General features: G+C 45.2%; 1 protein-coding gene across 2 annotated transcripts in view; it reads left to right on the forward strand.

Annotated features, from left to right (window-relative positions):
* The window catches only part of FOXK2 (forkhead box K2), a 39,360-nt gene extending 31,266 nt beyond the window's left edge, over nucleotides 1-8,094 (forward strand). Inside the window, exons 7-9 of one of the 2 annotated variants that reach the window (XM_049859173.1) lie at nucleotides 271-567; nucleotides 663-872; nucleotides 4,855-8,094. In XM_049859173.1, the coding sequence (XP_049715130.1) occupies nucleotides 271-567; nucleotides 663-872; nucleotides 4,855-5,051 (704 nt within the window). In that variant the 3' untranslated portion in view covers nucleotides 5,052-8,094. The remainder of the gene's footprint in view (nucleotides 1-270; nucleotides 568-662; nucleotides 873-4,854) is intronic. The other variant, XM_049859174.1, reaches the window with a different exon arrangement.
* Nucleotides 8,095-18,557: the final 10,463 nt, after the last annotated feature.

Below are 18,557 nucleotides of genomic sequence, written 5' to 3' on the forward strand. Positions count from 1 at the left end.
TACTTCTGAAAAATCAGCCACAGAAAACACCATGGTGTGCAGTTCTGCCCTGACACGCGGGGTTGCCATGAGTCAGGGTCAACTCAATGGCACATAGTTCTTGTATTAAAGTTGATATTTCTCTCATCACTAGTACCTTTGCGGTTCTCAGGTGAGACGGGCCTCCTGGTTCATGGTCAACATTGCTGTGTTGGTGGTAGTGGTCCGTAGCGGGGTGCCGTGTCTGGAAATGGCTGTGAGGCTTCACGATGGCCTTCGTCTCACCCACAGGTTCTCCTCTGTCCAGTCAGCCAGTTCTGATAACTGTGCAGCGGCAGCTACCACAGACGATTAAACCTGTCGCCTACACGGTGGCCACGCCTGTGACGACCTCAACCTCCCAGCAGCCCGTCATGCAGACGGTCCACGTGGTCCACCAGATCCCTGCGGGGGCGGTCACCAGTGTAACCGGGTTGGCACCAGCAAACACTTATGCAGTCGCTGGAGCAGCAGTGGTCACCCAGGCAGCCATGGTGACCCCTCCCAAGGTGGAGCCACAGGAGAACGGAGATCACAGAGAAGTGAGAGGTAAGGCTGGGGGTGCAGAGGAGTGGTTGTCTACCACTTGGTTCCCTTTTCAGTCTTCTGAGTTGGTGCTGTTTCTCTTTCTTTTCTCACGTCAGTGAAAGTGGAGCCTCTCCCTGCAATTGGCCATCCCTCTCTGGGGGCCACCAGCCGGGTCATCCAGACGTCCCCACCCACCCCTGTCCAGACGGTCACCATAGTACAGCAGGCACCTCTAGGCCAACACCAGCTACCAGTAAAAACTGTAACTCAAAACGGGACTCACGTGGTCCCGGTCACTGCTGCAGTCCACGGACAGGTGAACAACGGTAAGGATCTCCTCCCGGCTCGCCTAGCCGTGTCCCTGGGTGCAAGTGACTCAAGTGGAGACCTGGGGAGCTGTAGTCCGAGAAAGGAGAGCTCAGTGTTTCAGTTCTGACTCTTGCCTCTTTAATGTTTTATCTGAGGAAGTGTTGGTATTTCCAGGCTGTGGGCCATCTCTAGCTAACACATAACACCCGGGAACAGGCCAGGGCAGGCAGCTCTCACGGGAGTCCTGTTTGAGGAGCCGTCTGAAAAGATGAGAGTTTCTAATGGCTCCCGGTCATTAACATGCTCTCCCTGTCATAGGCACCTGGGTGTGTCCTGGAGCTACCCTGCAGTGTGGCTGGTGGAACGCAGCTTTAGAGTTTCTGTATGGTGCTGTCCAGCAGCCCTGGGGGGACCATGAAGGGCGCTGGTTGCCCCATGAGAGTGGTATGCTTTGCTGAGAGTGCCTGTCTCATGGTGGAGGTGGTGAGCTGCTCCTTCATGCTCTCGGTTCTGCATGTTGAGCCCCACAGCTGTTGGTACGTAGCAGAGGAGTCGAGCAAGACTTGGAGCTGAGGGCAGGAGGTTTGCACTCAGTGGACACCCAGGTTACCTGCCTTCACCACCCGGGGACCACTGGAAGGACAGGAGTTGTGGCAGGCTGCTGACCAAGCCAAGATTCTTAGGCATTGGGAGGCCATTAAGGCTGGAGACAAGCCAGATGGGACCTGGGAACCCATACTACCAATCTGCTGAATAGTAACTCAGAATTTGCAGTGAAGGTTCAGAACATTTCCTGGGAAGCCAGTCCTGCTGAGCAAAGTAGTTGGTTTTAGCAGACAGTATCCTACCTGATCAAAGCAGCCACAAAATCTCGACAAATGTGCTAGTGGAAGTGTTGATAAAAAGAATCCCATCCTCATCTCCAGATTGGTGAGGAACACGCAGTTCATGAATACAGAAATGGCTCATTTTATTATTGAACAGAAGACCACAAAGCCTCACACACAACCCTGCATGTGTGCAGGAAGCTGGCACGTGACTGCCGAGCTGTGGCAAGTTTTCAGCTCTATTCGTATGGAATTAAAGCTACTTTTAGTAACTGGTCAGCAGATACTAAGTTTGCGTCAGTGGTTTAGTGGAGCTCTTCAACGTCCTATTTCACTAACCTTTCTCAGAACCTGTGCACTCGTCCCTCAGTGCGTGTCTAGGGCTCCTCCATCAGGACCTGTGCACTCATTCATCACGCGTGTCTAGGGCTCCTTCCTCAGGACCTGTGCACTTGTCCCTGATGCGTGTCTAGGGCTCCTCCATCAGGACCTGTGCACTCATCCCTGACATGTGTCTAGAGCTCCTTCCTTCCTTGGGACCTGGGTACTTGTCCCTGACGCGTGTCTAGGGCTTCTTCCTCGGGACCTGTGCACTTGTCCCTGACATGTGTCTAGGGCGTCTCCATCAGGACCTGTGCACTCGTCCCTCAAGCGTGTCTAGGGCGCCTTTCTCAGGACCTGTGCACTCGTCCCTGATGCATGTCTAGGGCTCCCCTATCAGGACCTGTGCACTCGACCCTGACGTGTGTCTAGGGCTCCCCCATCAGGACCTGTGCACTCGATCGTGACGCATGTCTAGGGCTCCTCCATCAGGACTTGTGCACTCATCACTCACTGTGTCTAGGGCTCTAGGGCTCCTCCATCAGGACCTGTGCGCTCGTCCTTCACTCGTGTCTAGGGCTCCTCCATCAGGACCTGGGAGCATTTAGGATTAGTTGCGCCTGTCAGCGCTTCTCAGCAAGGTTGGCTTCAGTCCACTTTCCCAGTGGACGTTTGCCTTAACTTCTCCGGGGTAAGTACCTAAGAGTGTAGTAGCTGGGTCATAGGTGGAGGTACAACTGACTTTTTAAGAAACTGCCAAACTCTCTCGAGCACGGCTGCCTTATGTTGTGCTCCCCCCACAGCTGTGAGCGCCCGGCTGCTCCACACCCTCATCTCTCTTGGTGTGCTCAGTGTCTTTTTGGTCATTCTCGTTTTTTGGTTTTGACTGAAACTTGCATTTTCCTAGTGATTCCTAATAGTAAGCATCTTATGTGCTTATTTGACCAGTGAACATCTTTGATGAAGTGTCTGTTCAAGTCTTTTGCCCAGTTTTTAACTTGCATTGTTTCCTCGTTTCTGAGTTGTAAGAGTTCTTTATACATTCTAGATACAAGTCCTTTGAGGTACAGTTTGCAAATATTTTCCCCCAGTCTATGGATTGCCTTTCCATTTCATAATTGTGTCTTTTGAAGACCAAACCCAACCAAAAAACCAAACCCAGTGCCATCGAGTCGATTCTGACTCACAGCGACCCTATAGGACAGAGTAGATCTGCCCCGCATAGTTTCCAAGGAGCGCCTGGCGGATTTGAAGTGTCGACCCTTTGGTTAGCAGCCGTAGCACTTAACCACTGAGCCACCAGGGTTTCATTTGAAGACCAAGATATTTAAATTTTGATGAAGTCCAGTTTATCTTTTTGTTTGTTTTTCCTGTAAGGTTTCTGCTTTTGTTTTGTACGTGAAAGATCTTTTGTCAAACCCAAGACAGCTAAGATATTCTCTTTTGTTTTCTTTTAGGTGTCAATTTTCAGTAAAGTTCTAGGTCAAGTTCATTTTTTCTGTCAGATACCCAGTTCTGGCATCATTTGTTGAAAGGATGGTCCTCTCTCCACTGTCAGAAATCACACCTTTGCCAGAAACCAGTGGACCACAGTGCGTGGTTGCGTCCTGACCCCGATCAGTGGCCCTCTTTCTACAGCGGTGCCCGGCTAGAGCAGTCACTATGGCTTTGTAAAAAGTCTTGACATCAGGACGTGTGAGCCCTCCAACTTGGCTTTTTTTCAGAGTTGTTCTGGACATTCCAGCTCCCTTGCCTCTCCGTGTGGGTTTGAGAATCAGCTTGCTGGCTTCTACACAGAAGCCGGCTGGGATTTGATGGGATGGCATTGATTCTAGAGAGGAGCGTGGGAGAACTGGCTCTTAACAGATTTGGGGCTTCCCTTTCTTTGAACTGGACCTGCCCTCAGCAGCACCTTACCTTGATTGGAAACTTGGCCTCTAAATGTCGTTATTCTGATCAGTTAGGAATCTCAAAGTGGCTGCTCTTTACATACACAGCCGAGGGAGGCCTGGGCTGTGGGGGGCGAGGAAAGGTGGGCAGGGTGACACTGTGGGGCTCAGGAGCCAGATGGGCAGGGTTAGGCCGGGTTTCAGGCCCACGAGGGGGCGCTTTGTCCAGTGCAGTGTGTCCAGGCAAAGGAGAGGAGCTCACAGCCGGCTGCGAAAGGTGTGTGCTGGCCTTGTAAGGCCTGCACCTGAGCCACCCAAGGGAGGCCAGTGTGGCCATGTCTGGGCATGAGACTTCAGGAGCCTGTGTGAAGGAGCTGCCAGGACAAGAACGCCTGGGTGGGCCTGGGGACTGGACATGGCTGAGGAGTGCAGACCACTCAGGGATGTGTGTGTCACAGACACCGAAAGGGAAACTAGCCGGCACCAGACTCCTTCACTGGATGTGCCGCGTTGAGGCACATCTGTCAGCTCAGGTACCTGCCCTCGTGGCCGCAGGCTTGGCTGCCGCTGGTGGAGGAGCCGTGGTGCTTCTCTTCTGGTGAGACACTTAACTGCTGGCAGCACCCTTCGCCCGGTCTTCGTCTTGTGTGAAAGGCGCTGGAACGGTTAGTGTGGGGATGGGGGTTGCCAGCAGCAAAGCCGGCTCCTGACTGTGTCCCAGTTGCTGCTAACTCTGACCCTCGAGTGTCATCTTTTTTATTAAGTGACATGCTTTTGTTAGTAAAAATAACAACTACCCACGTGGTTAGTTTGTACAGTTTTCTGGCCCCAGAGCCTGGCCCCAGCTCCTCCCTCGGCCACTGCAGACACGCAGGAAAAGCCACTGCCTCAGTGGGGTCTGTGGAGGGGGGGCCGAGCATTTGACTGTGGTCCTGTGGTTCTGACTCGTGGTCTCCTTGCAGCAGCTGCAAGCCCCTTACACATGCTGGCGACCCACGCGTCAGCGTCTGCGTCCCTGCCTACAAAGCGCCAGAATGGCGAGCCACCAGAGCAGCCGGAGCTGAAGCGGATCAAGACGGAGGACGGAGAGAGCATCGTCATCGCCGTGAGTGTGGACACGCCACCTGCAGCTGTGCGGGAGAAGGGCGTCCAGAACTAGGCACACATTCCTCCTTCGCAAAGTGTCAACTGTGGTGCCAAAAGGAGGCGCGTTTGCCCCTCGCGTCGGATGTCCCCACTCAGTGGTAAAGGGCCCTGTGGTTGGACTTCACCCCTCAGCACTGAAAACGCAAACCCGGGTGGCCTTAAGACTCCTTAATTTAAAAACAAAAATCACACTTGAAAAAAACCACACACAGGAAAACCTTGATCCAGAGGCCATGGCCTCCTTCCCTGCCGAACCTCGTCGGCCGCAGCACTTAGGGTCACCCTCCAGGCCTCGCTTCAGGACCGAGCTTCTCCAGGACGGTGGCACGTGGCTCACAGGACCCAGCCCTCCGCACAGGGACAAAGGCAGGCTGCCGCCCCCTACCCGCCACCCATGTGAGCTGCCGTGGCAGGCGCTGGTAGACAGTATTTTGTTCACACGTGGAATTAGAATATTTTGAGGTGTACTTTCTTTCTTTACAAAATAACGGGGTCATTGACATTTCAAATCACTCCATTTCTACTCTGGAAATTTTGGAATCACAGTACTTTTCGTGTGAAATTTCACTTGGGGAAAAAGAAATAATGCGGTTTTTGTTGTTTGTTTTCAGCCTATGGAATGACTTCCTCTTGTCTGTCCTGTTAGAGTTCAGATGACGCGACTCCGTGGTAGCTGCAGATTGTCCGCGTCAGGGCGGCAGCCTGACAAACTGACCCACCTCTCTCTGTGTGTGGTGACCCAATGCTACCGGGCTGCACGTGACGACGAACCGCAGAGTCAGGGGCATGTGGCCAATGGGTAGAGAACTGCTGAAACTCGCCAGAGCTGCACTTAACCTGTTTCTTTCTTGCTACTTTTTGTTGTTTGTTTCTTTGTGTTGACTTTGTCCCTGGTATAATTTTCTGCTCTGAGTAAAACAAGTCTCGCCAAGTATTGTATTATGTTTAAAGCTACAGAACTGTTATCACTTCATTTGGGGGAAAAGATCCAATCTTTTATCACACACCCTTTTCAAACAAAGATCAAAGATCTCTTGTGACATAGTCAATATTTTAGGTGTCACCACCTGGCTTTAGAACTGTCTGACAGCTCGTCCCCACTCCCTGTGCAGCAGTGGACAGAGCTGCATGTTCATGGAGCCCCTTGGAAGCAGGCATCCTGCAGTCAGCGTTTGGAACGTGGAGGTTGTTTTCTGATTCGCAATAGGAAACCCCTGGTCCTTTCAGAACTGCATCCGATACTGAGGCTGTCTTCTCTCCTACTGAAGAAGAGCACGTGGAAAGGAAACAAAGGTGAGAATGAGAAGTGGAAGGCCCGGCATGCCTCAGCACATCCCCAGGAAGAGACCACTCGTGCACTGGGGGTCAGGGCTGAACAGCCGTGCACAAAGAAAGGGCTTTGGCCTTATTGTGAATTTTTTAATGTCATCATCATAACCTTATTTATTTAAATGTAGTTATTTTGGTATTTAATTTTTTTTTAAGAGGAAAAAACCTGTATTTTCCTGGTGGAATGAAACAGCTCAGAATGGTATATTCAGGCAATTTTAAACGTTTATTATTCACCTACAGACCAAATAAGATAAATCTGTTCTAAGTATTTTGTGTTGATCCACAGCATGGAGCTGTCACAGTGTTCCTGCAGATGTGCATATTAAAGATTATGAGATCCCACACACTAGCTGGATTTATAACTCAGCCATGTGAAAAATAAAGAGAGACCATCGTGTGAACACAGCCGTCTGTGTGACCGTAGCAAAACCCGAGCCTGCAGCATGCTGGGGGCTCATGCTTCCAGGTGCTTCACAGATACCTTGGAATGCATAATTTTGTTTTCTTGTTCAGAAAGTTGGCAATTTGCAAAATAACTTGGATTTCCCTGTGTCCTGTGTGGGGTTGGGTCCCTCAGAGCCAGCACAGAAGGAACAGTCCTGTGCTCACGTCCTCTGGCAGGGGACCAGCCTGGGAACTTTAGGCAGGTGAGTGGACAAAGCACCTTCTGGAGCCGTCTCTAAGGGCATCCAGAAAGTCTCAGGATGGATTTGCCATGCATTGGCGCAGTCCAGAAAGTGGGTGATTGTGAGCCCAAAAAAAGACTTTCTGGGGCTGGAGGGATTAGTGTCAGGATTACATGCAAGAGAGTTGCCCAGTTCTCAGGTTTTATAAAGGGAAAAGCACGAGTTGTTTTGCTAGAAGGGCAGCATTCTAAATCGTCAACTCAGACTAAAAGGTGTGCCTTTTTCAGGTGTGAGGGTGTTCTTTCCTGTTTCCCTCTGGATGCCATATTTAGTTAGCTTGTTCATTGCACGTAGGGATTTAAGAATATCAAAGAGAGGGCAGAAAGAAAACCATAGAATAGCAAACTACCATACCCCAGTTTTTCTTCCCAGCCTTTAAGGCATTTTTTGAAGTTGGGGTTGAGCTCCGAATTCCCAAGACCCCTCAGCACACCCAGGATTACGGAACTCCTTCAGGATGCAGCTGCCAGGCGCTTTTGGGGCTACCACGTCACCATCCCGTCTTACTCTTTAGTCTCTTAACCCAGATACGTGCACAGTGCGCTCCCAGCTAGCCACTTGAGATCCTAAATGTTCCTTTTCAAGAAGTCTCTGTTTTGACCTTTGCCAAACGTCTGAGCTCCCTCAGGGAATAGAAACTTAATTTCAACAGCTTTGGCCAGAACCAAACAGTAATACAAAAGGGAAACTCACGTAGAATCCAAATTATGTGTTGCATTCCAAAGCGTCCACGGGATGATTTCTGGGTTGATCTTCCTTTTGCTTCAGTAGAGCATGTGCGTGGACAGTCGAGCTCTTTTAATATACCACCCACTTCCGTCATTGTCCTCTGCTAGTGTAACAGAGTAGTCGGTAGTTATGGTCAGAAGGGGGGTGGGGTGGGGGCGGTGTCAGGACTTGGGATTTCTATGCTGTGTGACACAGGATATAAGTAACAATCTTAAAGTCCAGACTTACACTATTCTAGAAAATATAGTGGTGATTTGTGTGCAAAGATTTGAAATTTTAACAGAAAAGTACCAAGTTCCTGAAATTCAATAAAATATTTTTATTAATTTTAATTGAATACAGAGTATCATTCTCATTTTGGTAAGTATAAATTTCAGCTGGCATTTCTTTTTTGCTTTTTAACTTTATGCCCTCTCTGAGCACACCAAAGTTCTAGAGGATTGGGGAGAAATTTCCCAAGGAGCAGCTTTTGATTACTAGTATAAAGGTTCTGCTAATAGTCCAGGGTTTGCATGTGAAAAGGGCAGAGTCATGGGCAGTGCTGACATTCTTGCTGATTTTATCTGTGGCGCTGGAGTTTTAAAGCTTATTTTGAAGTTGTGGTTGTTACTGCCATTTCTTCTGAAGACTTGCCCTTCAACCTTAAGGATCAAGATCATTGCAAATAATTAGATGTATTCTCCCACGAGATGAAAAAGAGTATCTTCCAGAGGTCCATGGGTGTTCAAGTTCATACACCATAACACTGTAATCATCTCACTACTAGAAAGTCTATGGTATGGATTGTCGATGTGCTATAGCTTGCCGAAACATTATCAGAGGGAAGGAGCAGTACTGAAAATAAGGACGTGAAGGCCCCTTTGGGCGCGAAAGAGTTCTTAAGTGGAGGTTCCGTACACTGATGGCCTAATTTAAAAACAGTTCATATTAGCATAAAGAACTGCTCATCATATATGAGACTGTATATCCTCATACAAAAGGAAGCAGTCATTCACAGTTTTTTTTTTTTCAGATCATATATGAGACTATATCCTCTTAAAAAAGGAAGCAGGCATTCACAGTTTTTTGGTTTTTTTTCAGATCTGTTATATTAATAGATACTTTGAAATGCATTACAGTCTTAACTGCCCCCTTTCTCTCAGGAAAATCTGTTAACCTTTTAGGTTCGCCTTGTTGAAGGTAAATGGAGTCAAAGAAGAGGTGACAGCTATTCTAGAACATAACCTAGCTTTATTTAAAAAAAAAAAAAAAGTTGAAGGAAGGAACCTACAGATACAGGAGACTGTACCAATAACCCTAATATAAAAGTTAATGTAGCAAAAAACCCTATTGACTATTGTAGGGAGATCGCACAAATAGAGCCACATTTTATTTATAAGGAAGATATCAGGGTATATCATGAACTAACGTACAATCACCATATATTAAATTCAGTACTAAACATACAGATATGAAAGAAACCCCGGTATATAATAAACTTTACCCCATTTACCAGAACTTCCTGTAGGTTCTTGTGGACATACTGTGCTAGGTCAGCATACCTCTTGTTACCTCTCTGCATATGTCCATAGCAATAAATTCAGAATTTACAGTGGGTTTCTGATGACACCTGATAGGATGACTGTACCTGTGGCCGTGTATTTCCTGCTTTTAGAAATGACCTGCAGAGGTTCCAGTGGGAAGAGCACATTCCACTCTCTCTCCCAATGACAAAACTATCAGACTCTTAACTTTGAAAAATAAATAATAGGCAGATCAGGGCGGAGGGATCAAAACTAAAACCAGTGTGGCTATTTTCCTGAAATCCTCCCCCCAGCCCTCATAGGTCCTGCCTTAGATTAAGCCTGAATAGCAGAACATATTAGGAATGAACACAAAAGTACCCAAGAGGAGCCCTCTCCCTCTCATCTGGCCAAAGGACTAGGAAGGGAGGGTCCTGTGGGACAGAGACTGTGGGAGGAAATCATGAAGATACACTCCTGCAAGCAGCAGCCGTGCAGACACTAAGGATGCTGAAAAAAATCCTTTTTTCTTATAGCAACTAGGAAAAAGGGGACCTGTAGACCAAAGAAGGTGATGGTGGGAGAGAATCCCCATTATGTTTCTCTCACCACTTGTGTATGACAGTACAAGGAGGCTAAAATCTTCAGCCAGGGGACTAAAAAGGACATCCTAGGAGACTGAAAGTATTGGGGAGGTCATGGAGAAGAAGGGGTCTAGGACACCCTGAATTTACCCCCAAGCTATGTGTGTGTAGAATGGACTTAACCTGGCTTGAGGAGCAACAAAGAACTGATCTACAGTATACACTGACCCCTGGGTAGTGCACACAAGGTGCAGACCTGAATAGCTGTGCACAGACTTTGGAAACTGACACCAGAACCACAGCACAGAGAAGGGGGATGGGCACTTGTGGTCTGAACCTAGCTCAGTTAATTAATTGCCTGCTAAAACGAAAATGTCCAAATTCTCCACAGGATTTTAACAAGACTCTGTTCCATAATATACAGAATGTCCAGGATGCAATCCAAATTGCTCAACATACAAAGAACCAGGAAAATCTCAACTATCAAAAGAATAATGAACAGATGTCAACTCCAACATGACCCAGATGTTGGAATTATCAGAAAAAGACATTAGAGCAGTCCGACCATGCTCTATGAAGTACAGGTAGTCCCCAACTTAAGACATACTCAAATTATGACAAACCACATTTCTGACCATCTTTTTTTTTAAATATCATTAGTAATACGTACTACAGTGTTGCAGCATATAGTTTGCTGTTCCCTCTCTCAGATGTTCACTTGCAGATGTTCAAAGATCAGATTTATAAAGATATATCTAAAACTAAAAAGAGGTATTCAGATTACATCAGAACCAGCTTAGGACAGTCATTGGAACGGAACCCCCTCGTAAGCTGGGGACGACCAGTACGGGGCAAATGCTCTTGAATAAAAAGATCTCAAGGGAGAAAAAATAGAAACCATAAGAAAAAACAAAATGGAAATTATATAACTGAAAAATAAATGAAAAAGTCAGTGGCTAAAGCTCCACGGCAGGATAGAGACGGCAGAGGAGTCAGGGATTCTGAAGATGTAGGAATAGAAATTACCCAATCTGAACCCCCCCAAAAAACAAAAATGAACACTCTGGGGACTTGTGGGAAAATATCAAAAGTCTAATACTTGTGTCTCTGAATTTCCAGAGAGCAGAAAGACATTGGTTTAAAAACTTTTTTTTTGAAGAAATAATGGTTAAAAACTCCCCAAACTTAGCAAAAGACATAAATTTAAAGATTTATAAAGCTTGGTGAGACCCAAACACGATAAATTGAAAGAAAACCAAGTCCAGATACATCAAAATCAAACTACTGGAAACCAAAGGTAAAAAATCATGAAAGCAGCCAAAGAAAAATGACCCATTGCACATGGGGTAGCCACAATTTGAGTAACTGCACATTCCTCATCAGAAGGCATGAAGGAAAAAAAGGGCTAAAAGAAAACTCAATCTAGTATATCCATTTAAAATAACAGGAACGCAGGTGAAATAAAGATATTTGTATGTAAGAAAATTAAGAATTCTTCACCATAAAATGGCTCAAAAACAAATGTTAGTGACATCATGCAAAATGAAGGAGCAGGAGGCTCTAGAGGTTGATCCCTTGGCCAAAACAACAAGTGAACTGGGAAGTGCAACTGGAACCATCTATTGGAGCTCTAAAACCTGATCAGACACTTCAACCAACTGGGGAGGTGCGTGATGAAGGGAGCCACAGGCACCAACTAGGTGCCATCCCCATTCCTCAGCAAAAAGAAAAGGTTGCTGAGCAAATGGAATTTTATACTCTTCAATTATTGGGGGAGGAAAAAAGGGATCCCCGAGGAAGAGTTACCACACTATTACATTCAAATGTCCAGTTTTAAACAAAACATAAAAAGATAGACAAGGAAACAGGAGAAGATGGCACAATTGAAAGAACAAAATGAAGGGACAGAAACTGTCCCTGTTGAGTTCTAGACAACGGACAGATGACAGGAATTTAAAACGGCAGTACTAAATATGCCCAGAGAACAAGCAAAATGTGGACAATGAAATAAATCAGGAAAACGATAATGGAATAAAGTGAGAATTTCGAAAAGACAAACTAAAAAAAACACAACAAGCAAATATAGGAACTGAAAAAAACAATTGAACAATTTCACGGAGGGACTCACCAGCACATCTGAGCTGGCACAATGAATAAGCGAACTGCCTTTCTCCTGTGGAGCAGCTGGTCGCTTCGTACTGCTAGTCTTTCAGTTAGCAGCTGAGCACTTAACCACTGTGCCACCAGGGCTCCTTATATATAGAACACTCCACCCAAAAACATTTCAATATACATTCTCCAGTGTACGTGGATCATTCTCTATAATTCAAAAAGACAGGTCATTCAGTCTCTTCTCTGACCACAATGAAATGAAATTAATAATGGAAAACTGGAAAATACACAAATATGTGGAAACCAAACAATACACTATTAAACAACTAATGGGTCAAGGAGGAATGTCTGAAAATACAGTTGAATGAAAATGTCAGCACAACATGCCAAAACTGGGGTACAGTGAAGTTGTTCAGAGGGAAGTTTATAGTGGTGAATGCCTACATTTAAAAAAAATCTCAAATCAAATAACCTAACGTTACAATTTGTTGTTGTTAGGTGCCACCAAGTCGGTTCCGACTCACAGCGACCCTATGCACAACAACGAAACACTGCCTGGTCCTGCGCCATCCTCACAATCGTTATGCTTAAGCCCTGTGTTGCAGCCACTGTGTCAATCCATCTGTCTCATTGAGGGTCTTCCTCTTTTTCACTGACCCTCTACTTTATCAAGTGTAATGTCCTTCTCCAGGGACCGATCCCTCCTGACAACATGTCCAAAGCCATCCTTGCTTCTAAGGAGCATTCTGGTTGTACTTCTTATAAGACAGATTTGTTCATTCTTTTGGCAGTCCACGGTATTTTCAATATTCTCCAACACCACAATTCAAAGGTGTCAATTATTCATCGGTCTTTATTCACTGTTCAGCTTTCACACGCATAGGATGTGATTGAAAACACCACAGCTTGGGTCAGGCACACCTTAGTCTTCAAGGTGACATCTTTGCTTTTCAGCACTTTAATGAGGTCTTTTGCAGCAGATTTGCCCAATGCAATGTGTCTTCTGATTTCCTGACTGCTGCTTCCATGGGTGTTGATTGTGGATCCAAGTAAAATGAAATCCTTGACAACTTCAACCTTTTTCCTGTTTATCATGATATTGTTTATTGGTCCAGTTATGAGAATGTTTGTTTTCCATATGTTGAGATGTAATCCCTACTGAAGGCTGTGGTCTTTGATCTTCATCAGTAAGTGCTTCAAGTCCTCTTCACTTTCAGTAAGCAAGGTTGTGTCATCTCCACAACACAGTTTGTTAATGAGTTTTCCTCCAATCCTGATGCCCCATTCTTCTTCATATAGTCCAGTTTCTCAGATTATTTGCTCATCATACTGCCTTTAAACCACTCAGCATCCCCTTGTTCTGTTCAAATGACTGCCTCTTGATCTATGTAAAGGTTCCTCATGAGCACAATTAAGTTTTCTGGAATTCCCATTCTTCAAAATGTTATCCATAATTTGTTATGATCCACACAGTCAGATGTCTTTGCATAGTCAATAAAACAAAGGTAAGCATCCTTCTGGTATTCTCCGCTTTCAGCCAGGATCCCTCTGACAAAATAGCAATGATATCCCTGGCTCTGGGTCCTCTTCTAAATCTGGCTTGAATTTCTGGCAGTTCCCAGTTGATACACTGCTGCAGCTGCTTTTGAATAATCTTCAGCAAAATTTTACTTGCATGTGAGATTGATGATATTGTTCAATAATTTCTGCATTAGGTGTGATCACCTTTCTTGGGAATAGCCATAAATACAGATCTCTTCCAGTCGGTTGGCCAGGAAGCTGTCTTCCAAATTTCTTGGCATAGACAAGTGAGCCCTTCCCGCGCTGCATCCGTTTGTTGTTGAAACATCTCGGGCATCGTTTCTATCACCAAGGCCATATTTCCCAACTACCGACCCTACTTTGTTTCCAACTTTCGCGTTCCAATCTCCAGTAATTATGAATGCATCCTGATTGCATGTTTGATCAATTTCAGACTGCAGAAGTTGATAAAAATCTTCAATTTCTTGATTTTGGCCTTAGTGGTTGGTGCATAAATTTGAATGATGGTCGTACTAACTGGTCGTCCTTGTAGGCATATGGATATTATCACCGACAGCGTTGTACTTCAGGATAGATCTTGAAATGTTCTTTTTGACGATGAATGCAATACCATTTCTCTTCAAGTTGTCATTCCCGGCTCAGCTCATATAGTAGACTCTATGACTGTCTGATTCATAATGGCCAACACCAGTCCATTTGAGCTCACTAATGCATAGGATATCGATGTTTATGCGTTCCATTTCATTTTTGACGACTTCCAACTTCCCTGGATTCATACTTTGTACATGCCAGTTCCAATTATTAATGGATGTTTGCAGCTGTTTCTTATTTTCAGTCGTGCCACATCAGCAAATGAATGTCCCGAAAGCAAGCTTTACTCCATCCACATCATTGAGGTCGACTCTACTTTGAGGAGGCAGCTCTTCCACAGTCATCTTTTGAGTGCCTTCCAACCTGGGGGGCTCATCTTCTAGCACTATATCAGACAATGTCCCCCTGCTCTTCGTAAGGTTTTCACTGGCTAATGCTTTTCAGAAGTAGACTGCCGGGTCCTTCTTCCTAGTCTGTCTTCATCTGGAAGCTCAGCTGAAACCTTTCCTCCATGGGTGACCCTGCTGGTATCTGACTACCGGTGGCATAGCTTCCAGCATCACAGCAACATGCAAGCCCCCACAGTACGACAAATTGATAGACGTGGGGTGGGGGAGGAAGCACTGAACTGCACATATAAAAATGGTTGAAATGGCATTTTGTTATATACATTTCACAATAAATTTTTTTTTGTAATGCTAAAAGTTCTTCAGGTAAAAAGTAAACAATAGAAACATGGAACTTAAGGAATGAAGGAGAAGAGGAACAGAAATGTTAAATATCTAGGTAAATATACCATACTACGTTTTCCTCTTAAGTTTTTAAAAACATATATAACCTCTCAAAAGTAAACCCTGGTGGCATAGTGGTTAAGTGTTACAGCTGCTAACCAAAAGGTCGGCAGTTCGAATCCACCAGGTGCTCCTTGGAAACTCAGTGGGGCAATTCTACTCTGTCCTATAGGGTCGTTATGAGTTGGAATCAACTCAACAGCAGCGGGTTTGGTTTGGTTTTGGTTCTCGAAATATTGTCCTTCAGGGTTTTCACTGTATGTAGATATATATTGACAAAATATAAATTAGGACGGCAAAATTTTGTAAGGTTTCTACATTTCACTTGAAGTGGTAAAATATTAACTCTTAAGTAAACTATGAAAAGTTAGCTATGTATACTGTAATCCCTAGTGCAATCACTAATGATGCTAAATAAAGATAAAATCATTACATAAAATTAAAACAATGCTATTTTTTTCAAATAATTCAAGAGGCAAGGAAGACAGAGGAAACAAGCAAAAAACAATAAAATGGTAGAACCATATCAATAACTACATTAAATATAAATGGTCTAAACATACCAATTAAAACACATTGTCAAGAGGTGGAGCCAACATGGCACTATAGACAGAAGCACCATGTCATCCCTCTACAGCAAAAACCAAAAAAACTAAGTAAAACAGATACAAACATCAATCCTAGAACCCTAAGTACCAAATGAAGAATAAATAATTTGATCAAGCACCTAATGGAATAAGAAACTGACAGAGAACAGAGAATGAGGAAAGCTATGGAGTGGAGGTCCTACACCAGCTCATGTGGCCAGATTCGCTATCTTGGGCTACAGCTGCTTGCCAATGGGCCACGGTTACTCGGCTGGAGAGATAACAGCTCACTGCCACCCAGAGCTGCCGTCTTGGACCTGAGCCACCAAGGACTGAGACCAGGGAGTACAAGAAGGTAACTGCACAGAGCTCTCAGCAGGAGACAGAGCACCAATAACCAGGGATACACGCTTTCCCAAACCCCCATCCTTCATCTCTGTGTGCGGCCACCGCTGCTTGCAAACAGGCCATGGTTGCTCAGACAAATAGACACTATGTAACTGCTGCTGGGGTCTAACCTGCCCCCACCAGCCAGCCCCTTCGCACCTTTTTTTTTTTTTTTTTTAGGGAGTCGTATTTTTGTTTTTTTTTCTTGTAGCTTCACTCACTCTCCCTTGCTTCCTTTCCCTTCTCCCACCCAACTTGCCCCATGTGCCATCCCCTCCTCTTCTTGATGAGCTGTGATTTTATTTATTTATTATTTTTTTTTTTTCCTGTTTCTTCTCTCTCTCTTTTGCTTCCTTACCTTTCTCCCACCCACCCAGCCCTGTGCACTGCCCTCGTCCTTTCTAGAGAGTCCATGATCCACAGTTCAGTTGGGAATTACTGCGCAGCCTCCCTGGGTCTGCACTGCCATCACTGACTAGCTCCCCCAGTGCCATTTTATTTATTTATTGTTTTGGGGTTTTTTTTGTTTGTTTTTTTTATTGTTTCTTCTCTCTCTACTTTCCTTTTTCCCATCCACCCAGCCCTGTGCAGTACCGCCAACTTGTTGGCTGTGCTGTACCGCTCGGCTGGAGAGTTTCCGGGATGCGGCCCCCCCGGGTCTGTGCTGCCTCCCACAGATCAGCTTCCTCAGTGCCATATATTTTTCTTTATCTCTCCTCTTCTCCCTCCCACCTAGGCCCTGCACTGCCTCTGCCCCTTCCTGATGGGCCATGCCATCCAACCTGGCAAAAGAGGTATCACCTTGCCACCACCCCAATTCCATCCCACCCCCAACAGCTGGCACCCCCACCACTGTATTTTTTTTGTTTGATTGTTGGTTTGTTCTCTTTCATCTCTTTCCTTTCCTTTCTCCTGCCCACCTCATCCCGTGTACTACCCATGCTGCTTCTCAACAGGCCAAGCCACACCATTCAGCTAGACAGCCACCAGCACATGGCCTCGCCAGGTTTGCCCTGCCCCCACCTGCCAAATCCTACTGCACTGTCATTTACTTCATTTTATTTACATTTTTTGCCTTTGTTTTTCTCCTTTCTCTTCTTTCACCCACCTACTCAGGTCTGCACATCACATCCTCTTTCATCTGCATCATGTGCCAAGTGCCACACCCCTGGGTGGTACTGAAGTGGTTCCCTGGACCCCACCTCGCACTACAAAGACCACAGAAGAAAAATAGTCAACTCTAGAGGCCCTAATACACGGCATTAGCAGGATCTAAACCACAAACACCAGACGATAAGGTAGATAACTGGGATCTTCTAAAAATTAAATACTTATGCTCTTCAAAAGACTTCACCAAAAGAGTAAAACAAGAACCTACAGACTAGGAAAAATCTTTGGCTATGACAAATCCAACAAAGATCTAATCTCAAAAATATGTAGGAAAACCCAACATTTCTACAACAAAAAGAATCCAGTTAAAAAATGGGCAAAGGATATCCACAGACATTTCACCAAAGAAGACATTCCAGTGGCTAACAGATACGTGAGGAAATGCTTACGATCACTAGGCATTACAGAAATACAAATCAAAACCACAATGAGATACCATTTCACCCCGACATTACTGGCACAAATCAAAAGAACAGAAAATTACAAATGCTGGAGAGTGTACAAGGAGATTGGAACTCTTATGCACTGCTGATGGGAATGCAAAATAGTACAACCATTTTGGAAAATGATATGCTGCTTCCTTAAAAAGCTAGAAATACAAATACTCTATGATCCAGCAATCCCACTTCTAGGAATATACCGCAGAGAAATTAAGAGCCATCACACGAATAGATATATGCACACCCGTGTTCATTACAGCGTTGCTCACAATAGTAAAAAAAGGGGAAACAACCTAGGTGCCCATTAAGAGATGAAGGGAAAAACAACCTATGGTACATACACAAAATGGAATACTATGCAACAATGAAGAACAATGATGAATCTGTGAAGCATCTCACAACATGGATGAATCTGGAGGGCATTATGCTGAGTGAAATAAGTCAAGCATGAAAGGACAAATATTGTATGAGACCACTAGTATAAAAACTCATAAAAAGGTTTACACACAGAAAGAACCAATCTTTGATGGTTACAAGGGAGGGCTGGGAGAGAAAAACACTAAATAGACAACAGCTAAGTGGTAACTCTGGTGAAGGGTAAGACAGTACATAATACTGGGGAAGCCAGCACAACTTGTACAAGGCAAGGTCGAGGAAACTCCATAAACACATCCAAACTCCCTGAGAGACCAAATTACTGGGCTGAGGGCTGTGGGGATCATGGTCGTGGGGAACATCTAGCCCAATTGCCAATAACACATTCTACTTTGGTGAGTAGCATCTGGGGTCTTAAAAGCTTGTGAGCAGCCATCTAAGATACTCCACTGGTCTCACTCCATCTGGTGCAGGAAGAATGAAGAAAACCAAAGACACAAGGGAAAGATTAGTCCAAAGGACTAATGGACCACAACTACCACAGCCTCCACCAGACTGAGTCCAGCACAAAGAGATGGTGCCTTGCTACCACCACCAACTGCTCTGACAGGGATCACAATAAAGGCCCTGGACAGAGCTGGAGGAAATGTAGAACAAAATTCTAACACACACACACACACACACACAAAAG

Source organism: Elephas maximus, chromosome 19, assembly GCF_024166365.1.
Source record: "Elephas maximus indicus isolate mEleMax1 chromosome 19, mEleMax1 primary haplotype, whole genome shotgun sequence".
In the NCBI taxonomy this organism is placed as follows: Eukaryota; Metazoa; Chordata; class Mammalia; order Proboscidea; family Elephantidae; genus Elephas; species Elephas maximus.